Source organism: Gracilinanus agilis, chromosome 5 (assembly GCF_016433145.1).
Source record: "Gracilinanus agilis isolate LMUSP501 chromosome 5, AgileGrace, whole genome shotgun sequence".
Taxonomy (NCBI): domain Eukaryota; kingdom Metazoa; phylum Chordata; class Mammalia; order Didelphimorphia; family Didelphidae; genus Gracilinanus; species Gracilinanus agilis.
This window is the reverse complement of record NC_058134.1, coordinates 205,496,551-205,511,588: the sequence shown is the minus strand read 5'-3', so window position 1 is coordinate 205,511,588 and position 15,038 is coordinate 205,496,551. Positions and strand designations below refer to the sequence as shown.

Here is a 15,038-nt window from a genome sequence, read left to right as displayed (position 1 = left end):
CCACACATCTTATTTCTTCCCCCCAGCCCCTCCAATCTAGGAATACATGAGTAACTTTACATTCAATTCGGATCTGCTCCAGCTCTGTGACCTCAGCAATGGATTCTTTCAAATCTTCCACAAACTTCTGCATCTCCTCTGAGCCCAGGGCACAGAAATGTAATACCTGCTTCTTTTCTGAACCTGACACTGGGGTCACCAGTGTGATGCCGTGGGAATGATCTGAAAAATGAATATGGGACACCCACTTTTGGTGAGACAGGAAAACAGGATGCCTGAGCCTGGGGTAGTCAGAGAGACCAGACCTTTTTGCAGGTCTTGCCCTCTGCCCCTAGAAAGTAATCTCAGGAGTTACCTGCCCCCTTTTCCCTCCCCTATACATCCCCTGAAACTACCACCCACTGTCATCATCTCTGGGTCCAAGACAGACTTACACTCATTCTCAAAAAGATGGAACTGCATCCCTAGCAGGCCCACGGACTTGCAGAAAGTGTACGTGGAGGAGGTCTTCTTCTTTGGGCAAAGCTTGAGGATCTGCCCAAGAAAAAAGTCAGATACACACACAGACACACACAAATAAACAGATGTATACATGTGTGTATATGACAGAATGCATATAAGACAAGATATAGCCAAACATAGAGATATACATATAAAAGTAAATATATACACACAGAAACACATACATGAGTGCACACACACACACACACACATGCACCAAAGTTAGGGGAACCAGCATTTCCAAGGCCCAAGCCACCTTCCCAGCCCCACCATCTATTCTGATCTGAGACCTTTAGGACACTTCTTCCTCCTTCCAAGTGTAAATTTCTTTATTGGGAATAATGAATGGGGCACTTTCACCAAATGGAAAGGAGGACGGGGCTGGCAGTTGAGCTGGAGAGAAAATTCCTCCCTTAGATTGGAGAAATGGATCTCATGTTGCCCCCAGCCTCCTTTCCTGGGGGAAAGCCAGCTAAAGCATAATCTCTTATCACAGAATTCCCAAATTGTAGAAGAGATGTTGAAGGTCCTTTAGTTTAACAGCTGGCATGAGGTGGCTCAGAAGAGCTCTCTGTCACTTCTGGTCTACAGTTGGAGACTGGATGATGACCACTTGTTGGAGATGTTTTAGTGGAGATTCCTGTTTAAGTCCATGTAGGAATTCCCACAAAACACCCACAACAAATGGCTATCTAGTCTCTGATCAAGGACCAGCAGTGATGGAGAACTCCTCCTAAATCCTGAGGCAGTCCATGCCACTTTAAAGAGTTCTAAATGTCGGGAGCTTTTTATGTATATATATGCATACACACATTTAGACTTCTATATGCACATATGGAATAACATGGTTATAGCAGACAAACTAGAAAGGATGAGGGAGGAAAGGAGAATGAAAGAATGAAAGGGTGAAGGGAAGAGACAGTTAAGAAGGGAGGAAGAATGAGAGACAGAAGAGAATAAAGAGAGGGGAAGAGAGAGAGAGAGAGGGAGGGAGGGAAAAAGAGAGGGGGGAGAAGAGAGAGGAAGGGAGAGAGAGAAAAAGAGAGAGGAAGAAAGGGAGGGAGGGGGAGAGAGAGAAAGGAGATGGAGAGGAAGGGAGGGAAGGAAGGAGAAAGGGAGGGAGAGAGAGGGAAGGAGGGAAGGCTTGAGAGAAAGAGGGAGGGAGAAAGAGAGGGAATAGGAAAGAGAGACAGAGAGAAAAAGGGAGGGAAAGAGGCAGGGAAGGGGAGAAGGACAGAGAGAGAGAGGGAGGGAAGGAGGGAGACGCAAGAAACAAAATGGCCACCCTGCTCCACTATTGCCCCCCTAAGCGATGATCCATTCTTCTCACCACCAGCAGGTCATTGAAGAGGAACACCTCCCTTTGATGAGCTGCCTGCTTCTGGAGCTTGTTCACATCAGTGACTTCAAAGAGTCGGCTACAGCAGACCAGGCGTCGGTGTGGGACTGACAGCACCTGGGCAGAGAGGATGGGAAGGATGTCAGAACAGGGATGGAGGGAGAGAAAAGGAGGAAGGAACAGGCCCTGATTACAGACTCAGACTCACAGAATATTAGAGCTGGAAGGGACCTTTAGATTCAAACTCTCTCATTTTAAAGATGGGGAAATTGAGGCTCAGAAAGGTTTATGATTTGTCCAAAGTCACAAACATAGTGAAGAGCAAAGATGTGAGTCCAAGACTTTTGATTCCAAGTCAGTATTTTTTCTACTCTGCCATGTTCAACTCTCTGGAAACCAAATGCCTCTACTATAGAGCATGGGGGATACACCAGAGGAAAGAATTTATTGAGAGGAGAGAATAAAGCCAAGGAGGAGGGCAGGATGTGTTTCCTTTTTCTGATGAACCTATCCTTCACAGAAGATAGATTCACAGAATGTTAGAGGGAACAAATCATATAGTTCAATCCCTTATTTTGATAGATGAAGAAACAAAGGCAAAGTGACTTTCCCAAGGTCACATAGCTAATTAGTGGCAAATCTGGGATTAAACTCATGCCAGTGATCTCTCCACTACACCAGATGAAGGATTGCAGGATCATAGAATTTTAGAGCTGGAAAGGACCCATTAAGTCCTCTAGTCTAACATTCTCATTTAACAATTGCTTTTGACCACCATGGTTTCTTCAGCTATAAATGGATATAAAAATAACACCTACTGCTGAGGTTTGTTGTAAGAAAAAAATGAGATAATATTTATAAAGTCCTTAGCACAGTGCCTGACATATAGTAGGCATTTAATAAATACTTATTCCTTCCTTTCTATAGAGGAAGAAAATTGAGGAGTCACATGAATTGTCCAAGGTCACACAGGTAATAAATGGCCGTCTTTGGACTTGAACTCAAATCCAGTGATGTCAAGATCAGAACTGCAGTGAAGCATTTTTTCATTCCACTACAAAACTTCTAATCTCAAGGAGACTTGGAGCAGCTGGGATTTATTCCTTTGGGTGAAGCATTTCTTCCTAACCCATCATCTCCCTCCCAGCCCCCAACCTCCAGATCACATTAAAATTGTCTTAGAACAACAAGAATTCATCCTGTCTCAGGGAAGGAGATTCCATAGCCATATATCCCAAGGACCCAAACTCCTGAACCCCCAAGAAGCATTTCATCTCAGTTTGTCTTGTTTCAGGGCCCAGCAAGACTGGATGGGAGGAGATGAGAGAAGGTAAGAGAAAGCAAAAGGGAGGAGAAGAGGACTCAATCACAGGAGAGAGGAAGCAAGAGACATCAGGGGAAGAAGCAGCAACAAAAGGAGAAAAGAGTCCCCGGGGCAGAGCAAATACTTCTTCTGTATTTGCGGTCTGGTTGTTCGGGGGTCGAGACTTACTGTCTTCATGCCCACAATGGACTTCTCCACCTTGGTAACATAGGTGACGTGGTCCTCATTGGATTTCAGTTCCTTCTGTTGGATTCTTTCATAGATGCCCACCACCAGCTCTCGGGGTATGTCAGCGCCATCATCCACACCTGTCAAAACAAGATATAACAGGACCGGCGATGATCTAAGCAAGGAGGACACCTTTGATGAGGATTATATTCTCTTCAACCAGGGCAAGTGCTTTGTTGTGGAGGAAAACAAGAAGGCTTGGCTACTGCCACTGAGTTTCCAGAAAGGATAAAGGACAACAGCATCATTTCTATAAGGCAGCCCCCTAGCCCTTTCATGGGACAGCCAGTCTTTAGGTATTCCTTCCTCTCATAAAGCCTGATCCTAGCCTTTCTGTAGGTAAAATAGGATGGTTCTAAAGTCAACCAGACTAAAAGGCTTTGTCCTTGTCCTGAAAGAAGCCAAACTCTTGCAAGCAAGGAATAAAGAGTAAAATGAACCACCCCCACCCCCCACCAATCCCAAGACTGCGGCAGGCAGGTATCTTTTGGTTCTCCTCTATTAGGTGTTCTAGTTATGTGGATCAGCAGCAGTTGAGAAGAGTCAGGGCTGGTAGACTTCATGAAATTATCCTTTAGTCTGGCTCACATGAAATGAGATTTGGGATTTGGTGGCACTCAGACTCACAATATTAATTAGGGCTGGTAGACTTCATGAAACTGTCTATCTGTTACTCTGGCTTAAATGAGCTGAAACTTGGTACTTGGCACTCAGGCTCAATATTAGAGTTAAGGGCTGTAGGCTTCATGGCACTGTCTATTAGCCTGGCTTAAATAAGATGGGACTCGTGGCACTCAGAGTCACAGAATGTTAGAGGTGGAAGGGAATGTCAGAATTTTTATTTTTTTTATTTTTTAAACCCTTTCCTTCTATCTTAGTATCAATTCTAAGACGGAAGAGCAGAAAGGGCTAAGCAATTGGGATTAAGTGACTTGTCCAAGGTCACACAGCTAGGAGGTATCTGAAACCATACTTTAATCCCAGCTTCTCCCAACCCCAGGCCTAGTGTTCTATCCATTGTACTACCTAGATGCCCCTCCTTTATTTTAAAGATGAGGAGACTAAAATTTGGAGAGGTGGAATAATTTGTCCAAAGTCACAAATATAAGGGAGAGCTAGGAGGCTTTTGGTTTATACTGACAAAACTCAGCATCTAAAAAGGTCAGCTGCAATGGAGGGAATGGGGGGGGGTGTCATTTGTCCAATGGCCTGTAGTAGGAATCTGTATCTGAAGAGGGTCAGGAAGATGGTCCTTGGACATTTTGGATCAGGATCCGGCAGCACAAGGGCTGCTTCGTGGAGGTAGCCTCAATATCATTGAGTAAAAGACACAAGGAGACTCAGTGCTTGTCCCCACTCAGGGAAGGGCACATTCAGGGGATGCACCTCCCTGTACAAATCCCCAACCATTCCCTTGGAGTTAACCCTTTATAGAACAGGGCTAAGACAACAGCCTCCCCACTCTTCTCTTACCTCTCAGGTTCCGGATGAAGTCTTCCAGCATCATCTTCCGGTCAGGCTTGATATTGGGGCTGTACATGTCCGTGTTGAGGAGGATGATGGCAAAGGCCAGGATAAAGATGGTGTCAGGATTGTGGAACTGTTGGACCACCTCGGGATTGCACATGCAGTAGCGCTGGCTTGGGGAAACAGAGAGAACATGCCCACTGACACTTCCCATCCTCCTCTTTCTCCTTAAGCTACAGCAGGTGAGGAAAGGTGTGCGTTTGAAAGAACTTCCCCAAAATGGCGCAGCATCAGTGGAATAGAAGCCCAAGGTATCTGACCCAGGGTAGGCTCTCCTCTCACCCTGAGCACTTAGTCTTCGTAATACTCACATGGCACAAATATATAGAAATACAAAGATGTGTGTGCAGATGCATATGTGTAATATATAATGTGTGTGTGATGGATAGACACTCATGAATTTATTAGCATATTGTCTATGTAGAATGTATATATATACACACACATACATATATGTGGAGAGAATGCTTGGTTGATTATTCATTGTTAATTATCCTTTATTATGTATTACTTTTGTCTCCCTAACTAGACTAGATACTCCAGGAAGAGGGGATCATTTCTTATACTCCTTGACATGCCCCAGAGGACTCTTGAGCCTTCATGCCTTTGGTCATATTGTTATTATTATTTTTAAACCCTCACCTTCCATCGTAGACTCAATGCTATGTCTTGGCTCTAAGGCAGAAGAATGGGAAGGGCTAGGCAATGGGGGTTAAGTGACTTACCCAGGGTCACACAGCTAGGAAGTTTATCTGAGGCCAGATTTGAACCCAGAACCTCCCATCTCTATGAAATTTTCCCTGATTGTTCTAATTGGTACAAATTATAGCTCTGTGTTTTTATCCTTATAATGCATCTGTAGGCAATATTGTATGGCATAAATATCTGGGTTGGTACCTTAACCCCCTGTTACACTTGTTATTCAGTTGTTTTCAGCCACGTCTGGCTCTCTAAGACCCATTTAGAGTTTTCTTGGCAAAGATACTAGAGTGAGGGGCAATGGGAGTCAGGGGGGATAGAGAGACAGGCCTGGAGTAAGGAAGACCTGGGTTCAAATCTGACCTCAGATACTTCTTCCCTGTGTGACCCTGGGCAAGTCACTTAATCCCCATTGCCTGGCCCTTACTGCTCTTTTGCCTTGGAATAGATACCTCATATTGATTCTAAGATGAAAAGTAAAAAAAAAAAAAATTAAGGATTCTGAAGTAGTTTGTCATTTCCTTCTTCAACTCACTTTAGAGATGAGGAAAATGTAGTGTTAATTGATTTGCCCAGGGTCACCCCGCTAATATGTGTCTGAGGCTGGATTTGAACTCTGGAAGGAGTCCAGCCCTCTATTCACACTGTGCTCTCACACACTGCACCACGTGGCACCTCTGTGCCAGACGCTAAGCTCCACGAGGGCAGCTAAACTTCACTCTCCCTCAGTCCCCAGCTCAGAGTTCTGCATGCAGTGTTCCAATAAGCATTTGGCCCATAGGCAGCTGGCCATGGATAAGCCCTGCAGGATGGGAGCTGGAGAAGGTCGGGATGACACTCCCCCTCTCTCATACCCAAGGTACCGATGCAACAGAGTTTGACCTCTTCTTCCTCCTCCTCCTCTAGAGCCCCCAAATGGTGGCTCATTTCCCTCTCTCTGAGGCTCTTCCTTCTGTCCCCCTCCCACAGGATTTTCCTTGCCATAGTCAGTGGGAGTGAAATAGGGGCTGGGATCAGAGCTGGCGGTCATTCCTACCTGAAAGCTTCGATGAGCCGCTCCACCTTCTGGGCCTCCCCTTGGACCCGGATATGGGCCTGGAATTTCCTCAGAGCCTCATCTAACTCCATGTTGGAGAAGTCCATTTCATCCACCACACAGCTAAGGAGGGGGCAGAGACAGGGCAGGAAAGGGAGACGGTCAGCACAGGTCCCATCCTGCCAAATGTCTCACCACCCGTTAAGCTAAGAGTCCCATGTGGGGTACAGAGTGACCTCTCCCCTCCCTGGGGAGAGCCCCATCCCAGCTCGTAGGAGTTAACTTTGAAAGCCAATGGCTGGGGGCCTGGGGAATGAAAGAGAAGAGAGCCCGTGCGTCCGAGGTCTGCCATGAATCTCTCTTGAATCCCTCCCCGTGACCCCATCATCCTCTCCAAAGCCAAACAGAGATCAGTCAGTGACCAGGAAGGCCCTGTACAGAACACAAAAGCCTCCACAGAATTCAACAATCAATGAGAATTTTTTAAGGGTCTATATTCCAGCTGCTGTGTTAGGTGATGGGCATGTGCAGATGAAATAGTCCTTCTGGAACAGAGAATTCCAGAAACAGAAATGCCCTAATTGGAAAGAGACTTCCATTTGAGGATAGAGTCCGATGATCTGGGTTCAAACCCCACCGTCTTCTATTTACTAGATGTCTAGTCAAGGGCCTCAACTTCTCTGACCTCAAGGCCCCTCTTTTACAAAAATGGTACCAAGAATACCTGTTGTACCCACCTCACCGGGTTGTCGTGAGGATCATGTTTGATAATGTATAGAAAGTGTTTTGTAAACCTTTAAGGGCTATTTAATTATTATTTTTAAATTTTCAAAATTAATCAAAATAACTTCAAAATTTTCAAAAATTTTCAAAATTAATTTCAAAAATAAAATTTCAAAAGATTCATATAGATTCACCAGAAAACATTTAAATAAACAAATGCACAAAAATGGTGCTAAATCATAAACTGGTTAACAATTTGTTTCAAAATATGTGAATTATATGTGTGTGCTAATATAAACATTCTCTGTTTTGGATTGGTTTTTCTTTGATACTTTTTCTTTGATACTTTTTGCCCTGATTTTATGGCTGTTATTTTTTTAATGTAATAATAATATGTAAATGCTATTATTATAAAGAGGGTTGGACTAGGTGATATCTACGGTCCAGTTCTAAATTCTATGAGTCTGCCCCAACTGTGTGACCTTGGGCAAGTCACTTGACCCCATTATCTAACCCAGTGATTCCCAAAGTGGGCACCACCACCCCCTGGTGGGTGCTGCAGCAATCCAGGGAGGCTGTGATGGCCACAGGTGCATTTAGGGACAGTGAATAAATGTAAGGGGGGGTGATAGTATGTGACAGGGGGCACTAAGTAATATTTTTTCTGGAAAGGGAGTGGTAGGGCAAAAAAGTTTGGGAATCACTGATCTAACCCTTACCACTCTTCTGCCTTGGAACCAATCCACAGTATTGATTCTAAGATGGAAGGTGAGGATTCTTCAATAAATACATTCTAGGAGCCTAGTTCAACTCTTTTATTATACAGACAAGGAAACTGAGGCTCAGAGACTGGAAATTCTTTGCCCTGGAGAATATATCACATTCGTGGCAGAGCCAGCTCTTCTGACCTGACTGCTATTTTCAGGTATTTAAATAGCTGCCACCTGTTGACATGAAACATATTTGAAATGACGGTAGAGTGAGGAACAATGAGGACAGGTTGCAGAAGGGTAGAGTGAGGCTTGATGTCATCAAAGGAAAAAACCAAAAACCTCCCTAACAATCAGAGCTCGAAGCCCCAGGTGGAATGGGCTGCCTTGGCAGCAGCTATTTCTAGCACTTTGTAACACGAGCTATTTCTAATGACCAGAAGTCTTCAAGAAGAGACTAGTTCGCCATTTGTCAGGGCTGATGGGGAAGACCGATGAGCTCTGAAATTTGACTGGAATGGTAGGAAGATTTGAATTCAGATCCCATTCTACCACTTACTAGCTGCATAACCCCAAGCAAGCCATGTGTCTTGCATTGAGCCCCAGTTTTCTTATCTGCAAAATGGGGACAAGATAAGATGATGGTTTTTACCTTATAGAATTGTTGAGAAGAAAGTAGCTGGCAAAACTTAGCATGCTATAGGTAGGAGTTTTACTGTGATTATTCTTTCTACCTTATCTACCTGTATCTTTCTACCTGTAATTAGAGGTAGCTAGGTAATGAGGTGGATAACTCTATCTTGACCTGGAGTTCAAATCTGCTTTGGACTAGCTATGTAAATGTGGTCAGGACACAACCTCCCTGCCTCAGTTTCTACATCTCTAGAATGGCGATAATGATAGCAGCCATTTCCCAGGGTTTTTCTGTGAGGATGAAATGAGTTAATGTTTGTAAAGTGCTTTGCAAACCTTAAAATTCATTTCTATAAATGTTAACTATTATTATTAATCATCTACCATCCCCTGCCTTGTTTTTTTCCCCTCTGGTTTGGGTTTTGGTTTCTCCTTTGGGCGCTGTCCTACCTCCACCCCCTTCCTCACACATATTGGGCACATCTAAGAACTGTGACCAGATCTTAGTCCACACTCATTCCTCAGGCTTCTGGGTAAATAGGAGCTATTCTGGGTAGGGGTAGCCGTGGGCAGAGCTGTAAAGCAGGTACTCTGTCTTAGGGAGTTCTCTTGTATATCCCATTTCCCCTGGCATGATATTCCTTCTTTGATCCCTTCAAATGCCCTTTCTTCTTCTACCTTTTCCTGCAGATACCTATCACACATATATAGGCACATATATGCATACACGCACATACACATACACATATATATACATGAGAAAGGGTGGATTTCTTGGATCTCTCCCAGTTTTAAATCCTAGGATCCTGTGATCTCTAGCCTCTTCCCCAACTGCTTCAGGGTGAGAGAGTTCTTGCAGAAAGGGCTCTTTGCTCCAGCCTGGGGATGCCTCTGCCTGCAGTCTGTTCCCCAAGAAGGAAGAATCCAGGTCCCAAGAAGCAAGATGAGCCATCCATGGAGAACTGTTTGTTTGCCTGCCTGATTTCTCTTTTCCTTCAATCCAAAGCTGATCACAGGAGCCATTAAAGGTACTTTATGGTGCTGAAGAAGCTCTAAGAGCTGTGTGCTCCTCTCCCCTCTCTTACCCCAGCCTACTTTCCCCTCCAATCTTCTTTCCTTTGGTTATTTTTATAGTCCCACATGATTGCCAGAGGCTCTGTCAAGCTAGACTGAGCTCTCTGGTTTGACAAGAAATTATGGCTCTGCGCCAGACTCACCTGTCTTCCCTTCCCTGGCTGACAAAATCTAGTGCTGGAAGGGGCCTTGGAGCTCATCTAATCTACCCCCCCCTTTTTTTTTTTACAGATGTGGAAACTAAGTCCCTAGAATGTTATGAGACTTGCCCATGGTCACAGGGCAGTAAGTGATAGGGCTATGCCTCAAGCCCATGTCTTCTGATTCAAAAATTCATTGTTCTTTTCACAAGACGTTTTGCCCCCTTTCCCATATTAGGCATGCCCAGCTTTTCCCATTTAACCTTGGCCCTTTTCTAGGGGAGAAAAAGAAAATATCATGGGCCTGAACCCCAAGAATCTCTGTCAAGCAGTCCAGAATTTTGCAGGATTCATAGATTTTGAATTTTAAGGGACCCTAGAGGTCATCTAGTCCAGCTCCCTCATTTTATAAATCAGGAAATGGGGAGATTCAAAGAGCTTGTGACTGACCATAGACACATAAGCTGTTTCAAAGCAGAATTTCTTGGTATGCAAAATCGCCCACCTTGGGAAGGTTCTGTGGGTTAGGGTTATGTCCTCTGCCTAAATATAAGAGCAGAATAAACTATGGAGAAGACAGGAAAAGAAGGGATGAGACAAAGGTTAAGAGGGAGGAACAGATACAAGAGTGGGGGTCAGACATAACCTCAGTTGCCTCCCCTGCCAGTGCCCTGAAACTGTATGGAAAGGCCCAGTAAGAAAGCCCAGGTCTTCCTTCATCCTCTGGCTCCACCTCCTCCAGCATATCTTATGGCCCTTTTTATACCAGATCAGACCTTGGACAAACTACGGCTTTACTTTTACGAACCTCAGTTGTGTATTTGTGTTAGGGGGAGGGTCATAGTAGAACTAGATAATCTGAAGTTCTCAAAAGAACAGATAACATTCTTTTCTTTAAAATGTTGTCCTAATTAAGCCCAAAGGGCTTTAAAATAATGCATACCTTTTGATCCAGCAATACAGCTACTGGGTTTGTATCCCAAAGAGATTTTTTTAAAAATGGGAAAGGTTCTTTTTGTACCAAAATATTCATAGCCGTGCTCTTTGTGGTGGCAAAAAATTGGAAAATGAAAGGGATGTCCTTCCCTTGGGGAATGACTGAACAAATCGTGGTCTAAGATGGTAATGGAATACTATTGTGCTATAAGGAATGACGAACTGGAGGATTTCAGAAAGAACTGGAAAGACCTCCATGAACTGAGGAGGAGTGAAATAAGCAGGACCAGGAAAACATTGTACAGTAACAGTTTTTTTTTTAAACCCTTGTACTTTCGGTGTATTGTCTCATAGGTGGGAGAGTGGTAAGGGTAGGCAATGGGGGTCAAGTGACTTGCCCAGGGTCACACAACTGGGAAGTGGCTGAGGCCGGGTTTGAACCTAGGACCTCCTGTCTCTAGGCCTGACTCTCACTCCACTGAGCTACCCAGCTGCCCCCTAGTAACAGTTTTTGCTACCAATTGCAATCCAGGACAATCCTGAGGGACTTATGGGAAAGAATGCCATCCACATCCAGAGAAAGAACCGTGGGAGTAGAAATGCAGAAGAAAAACACAATTTATCACTTGTTTATATGGGTATAGGATTTGGGTTTTGGGGTTTAACAGATTACTCTATTACAACAATGAATAATATGGAAGTAGGTTTTGAGTACTAATACATGTATAACCCAGTTAAATTGCCTGTCAGCTCCAGGAAGGGATAGGGAGGAAGGGAGGGAGAGAAAAAGAACCACATAACTATGGAAAAACAAACAAACAAACAAACGAACAAATAAAAAATAAAATTTTATTTTAGACCCAGATTGAATTGCTTGCCAGCTCTGGATGGAGGAGGGAAGAAGGGAAGGAGACAATTTGGATCATATGACTTTGGAAAACTGATGCGGAAATTTGTTATTACATGTAACTGGGAAAAATAAATAAATAAACAAACCTTAAAATGTAGCCTATTGTATGGTTATACTATTGTATGCTTATATTGCAATAGTAACATTACCATCATCAAAGTATTTCTATAGCACTTTAAGGCTTGTAAAGTGCCTTTCAAAGACTGTCTTGTGGAAGCTTCACAACAACCCTGGGAGGTAGACACTATTATTATCTCCATTTTCTAGTTCGGGAAACTAAGGGAGACAAAGGTTAAGTGACTTGCCCAAAGTCACAGCTAGCAAATGTCTGAAGTTAGGATTTGAACTCAGATCTTTGTGACTCTGGTCTTAGCACTCTATCCACCTAACTGCCTCTAGATGAAGAAAGGAGGATCAATCAATTTTCTGTGTCAAGATTATCAGAAATTGCCCTGTTTTCCTTCCTTTCCCACTCCCTTAACTTTGTGCCGTTGATCTCCACAGAGCTATAGGATAAGCAGAGGCACTAGGTTACACATGGTATCCTAATGGACTTGTGAGTCCATTCAGCCCAGAGGGGAAATCGTTGGAGATCTCTGTGCGTTGAGAGGAGGAGATTGGTGATCTGAAGCCAAGGAGTTAGATTTGACTGAGAGGTTCCTCTCTCCTGTAAGCTCTAGCCAACCAAGAGTTGAGAGCCCAATGGCTTCCTTGGGCAGAGTGCTAGATTGTCTTGGAATCACTCTGCCAGTACAGAGTTGTGGCTAAAACAAGGACATTTTCTTGTCTTCCATTTCCCTCATAGTGGTGGAGACAAGAATTTTGGCCAAGTATGAAAATCGATGTGTCTGGGCATTTGACATGGGAAAATGGACAGAAAAGGATTCTGGTTATAGCCAAGGAAAAAAAGCAGAAACAGTTGAGATTTGCTTGGGGTATTGATAGGGATGACATGATAGTGACAGGAAAGTAATAAAGGAAAACGGTGATAGGGAGGGTATCTACAAGTGCAACATGGTAGGAAGAGGAGCAGAACTAAAGTCCCATGACTAACACTCTATAGTCTCTTTAGGGGTGAATCAATTTGGGGTGGGGGGAGAGGACAGGACAAGATTGCAGAGTGGAAGGGTATATAAATGAGGAGAGGGGAGAGGATAGAAGTGACGACTCCATTAACTAGTTCATAGGGTAAAGAGTAAAGCTATGCTAATTCTGTAGTCTTTCAGCAAGAAGACCACCTTTTCTCCTAGGGACTCCCTGGACAATATCTCTCAGGTCTAAAGAGAAGAGAACTTTAAATTCCTGATGGTAGATGGCAGAAGTGAGAGAAGACATGGACCCAGAGATGAAAGAGCATAGCCAAAAGAAAGGCAAATGGTAAAACTGGACTACGTGATTTATGTGATTTTTATCTTGTGAGATATGCTGAATCTAATAAGATGATATTCAATAGGTATAATTTGGCCTCAAAATCAGATTGTCTGAAAATGATCTGGAGGCTTTAGTGGGCTACATTAACTTTTGTGGCTGATTCATATGAAGCTTGTGGTCCACTAAGGCCTTCAGATCTTCAGTCAATTTATCTAACCATGCTTTCCCTATCTTATACTTGTGAAGCTGATTTTTTAACCCAGATTATGCCTATTAAATATCATCTGATAAGATTTAGCCTGATGCTCCAAATTCTTTGGAGCCTAAGTCTGGCATTCAGTGTGTTAGCTATTCCTCCAGAATGGGAAAGAAGCTTCACTTCCTTGGTCCTTTGGGGACAGAATCTCAGAATCATGGACAGTAACATGAGAGAACACTTAATTTTATGTATGAGAAAATTGAAATCTAGAAACAAGAAGTGGCTAGATGATACAGTGAATAGAGTTCTACCCTCAGAAATGGGCAAATCACTTAACTTCTACTTGCCTCAGTTTCCTCATCTGTAAAATAAGGATAATAATAGCACCTATTGCCCAGATTTGTCGTGAGGATCAAATGAGATGCCTGGTGTCAAGTAGGTGCCGCGTAAATGTTAGCTGTTGTTATCCTCATTAGGAAGTGGCCTGCCTAAGGTCACACTTGAGATAAGCAGCAGTGCCTTGATTCAGACTAAGTCCCTTCCACCAGACCCAGACCCAGTGCCTTTTCCACTCCATCACGTTATCTTGTCCTATCGGCACAGAGCTCAAACACACGTTGTCCCCCGGCCATAAGCTCATCTCTCTGCACTCTTGTTCTCCCTTGGCCTTTGTGTTCACAGATACATTAAATACCCTTCCTCTCATTGGGCAGGGTGGCCTCCACAGAGCTCTAGGCACTGGCTTCCCCAGCAGCTGCACTATTCAGGATTTGCAGGGTAGGGGGGCAGGCAGCGAAGGGGAGGGTGATGGTGGATGGGAGTTCAGAGGTGGAGGGAAGTGAGGAAGATGTACTCATCGGAGCACAATGGCCTATTTTCCAGCTCTTCTGCTCAGGTGACAATGCAGTAAGCCTGGGGCTGCAGCTAAAAGCTTCAGTAATGAGGCAAGAGGCCACGTGTGGTAGGGCCTTGGGATCTAGGAAGCACAGTCAGGTGGAAAGTCTCCCCAATCCACAAGACACAAAGAACTGAATGTATTACTCATGCATACCTGGCTACTGGGAAAGGCCTTGAAGAAGGAGGAGAGGGAAGGAGCCTGGATTGGGGCAGAACTGTTCTGGGAGCACTAGGTTGGAACAGCAGGCAGGGAAGGATGCTGGCCCCAGGAGGGCAGGATAAGATTTGGGGAGATTTCAAAGAAGTGAGCCCAGCTCTTTTCAGGGACCTCGCTTGCTTGCTCAGCTGTAAGCTGTAAATAAAAGCCTTAGATCTCAAATCTGGAGACATCCTTTCTAATCCCCAGTCTGCCTCTTCCTGGATGGAGGCCTGCGGACAACTCCCCTCCCCTCCTGGGAAATTATAATATAATTGATTTCTTCTGCAAGATCACACATTTGGTTTTATGTATTTAAAAACATTGTTCTGAGAAGGGGTGTGTAGGGACCAGAGCCCCAAAGAGATCCACGACCCAAGAAAAGGTTAAGAACCTCTGCCCTATTGATCAATGATACGTGTAAAACCCAGTGGAATTGTGCATCAGCTAAGGGGGCATAGGGGGGCTTGAGGAGAGGGAAAGAACATGAAACATGTAAATATGGGAAAATATTCAAACTAAAAATGAAAATGAAAAAAAAAAGAACCTCTGCCCTAGGTGAAAGTTAACTTTCCCTCCTCGAATTTTCTCAGAG

At 44.0% G+C, this 15,038-nt stretch overlaps 1 protein-coding gene across 2 annotated transcripts in view; it reads right to left on the bottom strand.

Moving 5' to 3' along the window:
• Positions 1–15,038, bottom strand: part of IQSEC3 (IQ motif and Sec7 domain ArfGEF 3) — a 155,392-nt gene that overhangs the window by 10,620 nt on the left and 129,734 nt on the right. For both annotated transcript variants that reach the window (XM_044678205.1, XM_044678206.1), the window contains 6 exons: positions 6,655–6,777; positions 4,866–5,032; positions 3,333–3,472; positions 1,832–1,957; positions 435–534; positions 61–222 (listed from right to left, as the gene is read on the bottom strand). In XM_044678205.1, coding sequence (XP_044534140.1) covers positions 61–222; positions 435–534; positions 1,832–1,957; positions 3,333–3,472; positions 4,866–5,032; positions 6,655–6,777 — 818 coding nt within the window. The remainder of the gene's footprint in view (positions 1–60; positions 223–434; positions 535–1,831; positions 1,958–3,332; positions 3,473–4,865; positions 5,033–6,654; positions 6,778–15,038) is intronic.